This window comes from Orycteropus afer, unplaced genomic scaffold, assembly GCF_000298275.1.
Source record: "Orycteropus afer afer isolate SDZICR_OR568_19922 unplaced genomic scaffold, OryAfe1.0 scaffold00018, whole genome shotgun sequence".
NCBI lineage: Eukaryota > Metazoa > Chordata > Mammalia > Tubulidentata > Orycteropodidae > Orycteropus > Orycteropus afer.
This window is the reverse complement of record NW_006921605.1, coordinates 4367139-4369019: the sequence shown is the minus strand read 5'-3', so window position 1 is coordinate 4369019 and position 1881 is coordinate 4367139. Positions and strand designations below refer to the sequence as shown.

The 1881-nt window shown below is 48.2% G+C and overlaps 1 protein-coding gene across 1 annotated transcript in view; it reads right to left on the bottom strand.

The window, feature by feature from the left end:
- The window catches only part of DNAH17 (dynein axonemal heavy chain 17), a 128661-nt gene that overhangs the window by 42588 nt on the left and 84192 nt on the right, over positions 1-1881 (bottom strand). Inside the window, 1 exon segment of the mRNA XM_007959838.1 lies at positions 1796-1879. Within this exon segment, the coding sequence (XP_007958029.1) occupies positions 1796-1879 (84 nt within the window).

Sequence of the window (1881 nt, the reverse complement as noted above, 5' to 3'; positions counted from 1 at the left end):
CCTGGCCAACTGACTGGAAGAGATCCATATTTGTACCCATTCCAAATAAAGGTGATTCCATAGAATGCGGAAATTATCAAACAATATCGTATGCAAGTAAAATCTTGTTGTTGTTGTTATGTGCCGCTGAGTCAGATCCAACTCATGGCGACCCCTCCTTGGGTTTCCGAGGTGGCATCACTACAGAAGTAGATCGCCCAACCTTCCTTCTGAGGAGTGGCTGATGGGTTTGAACCAACAGCCTTCCGGTTAGCAGTCAAATGCCTTAGGCACTATGCTACCAGAGCTCCTAAGTAAAATTTTACTGAAGATAATTCAAAAATGGTTGCAGCAGTATATTGGCAAGGAACCTCCAGAAATGCAAGGTGGATTCAGAAGAGGATGTAGAGTGAGGGACATTGTAGCTGATGTCAGATGGATCCTGGCTGAAAACAAAGAATACCAGAAAGATGTTCACTTGTGTTTTGTTGACACATTCGACTGTGTGGATCATAAAAAATTATGGGTAACATTAAGGAAAAAAAAATTATGGGTAACATTAAGAATGGGAACTTAATTGTGCTCTTGAGGAAACTGTACATAGATCAGGAGGCTGTCGTTCAAACAGAACAAGGGGATGGTGCATGGTTTAAAACCAGGAAGGGAGTGTGTCAGGGTTGTATCCTTTCCCCACACTTATTCAATCTGTGTGCTGAGCAGATAATCAGAGAAGCTGGACTAGATGACTGGGGGAAGACTCATGAACAACTCTGTGATACACCAACAACACAACTTTGCTGCTGAAAGTAAAGACGACTTGAAGCACTTACTGGTGAAGATTAAAGACTACAGTCTGCAGTATGGAGTACACCTCAAAATAAGGAAAACAAAAATCTTCACAACTGCACCAATAAGCAGCATCATGATAAATGGAGAAAGGATGGAAGTTGTAAAGGGTTTCATACTTGGATCCACAATCAACACCCATGGAAGTAGCAGCGAAGAAACAGATTACGTATTACATTGGGCAAATCTGTTGCAAAAGACAAAGTGCTGAAGAGCAAAGATGTCTCTTTGAAGACTGAGGTACACTTAACCCAAGCCAAGTATTTTTAATAGTCTCATATGCATGTCAAAGCTGACCAATGAGTAAGGAAGACTGAAGAAAAGTTGATGCTTTTGAGTTCTGGTTTGGTGAAGAATACTGACAGCACCATGGACTGCCAGAAGAACTAACTAATCGGTCCTGGAAGAAGTGCAGCCAGAACGCTCCTTGAAGCGAGAATGGCCAGACTTCATCTCACCTACTTTGGTCATGTTGTCAGAAGGGGCCATTCCTTGGAGAAGGACATCATGCTTGGTAGGGTGGAGGGTCAGCAAAAAAGGGGAAGGCCCTTAACGAGACGGATGACGCAGTGGCTGTGACGATGGGCTCAGGTCTGCAGGGATCGTGAGGCTGCTGTGGGACCGGGCAGTGTTTCGTTCTATTGTACACGGGGTCTCGATGAGTCGCCACCGACTCGACGGCCTCTAACAACAACGATGACAAATTCTGCAGGTCTGGGCCTGAGAACCTGCATTTCCCTCAGGTCCCAGGCCACCATGCCCCTGCTGGTCCGGGGGCTCCACTTTGAGGCGGGGGCTCCAGGGCTGGCTGCCTCTAAAGGGAACCCCCTGAGCTGCTCTCTCTCAGCCCCGTGGCTGGGGAAGCTCGCCCTGCGCCCTGTGTGAAAGTCTCCGCCTCATGGGCGCTCAGAGGAAGACGCGTGGGCAGCGTGTGGCACCCGGAGCCATGGCCGGCTCTGCCGAGCGGTACCTTGTTGATGACCTCGACCTTGGTCTCCTCCTCGTCGGCGATGGCTTTCTCCTTGCTGACCTTCTCGGTCTCCACGCCCACCACCT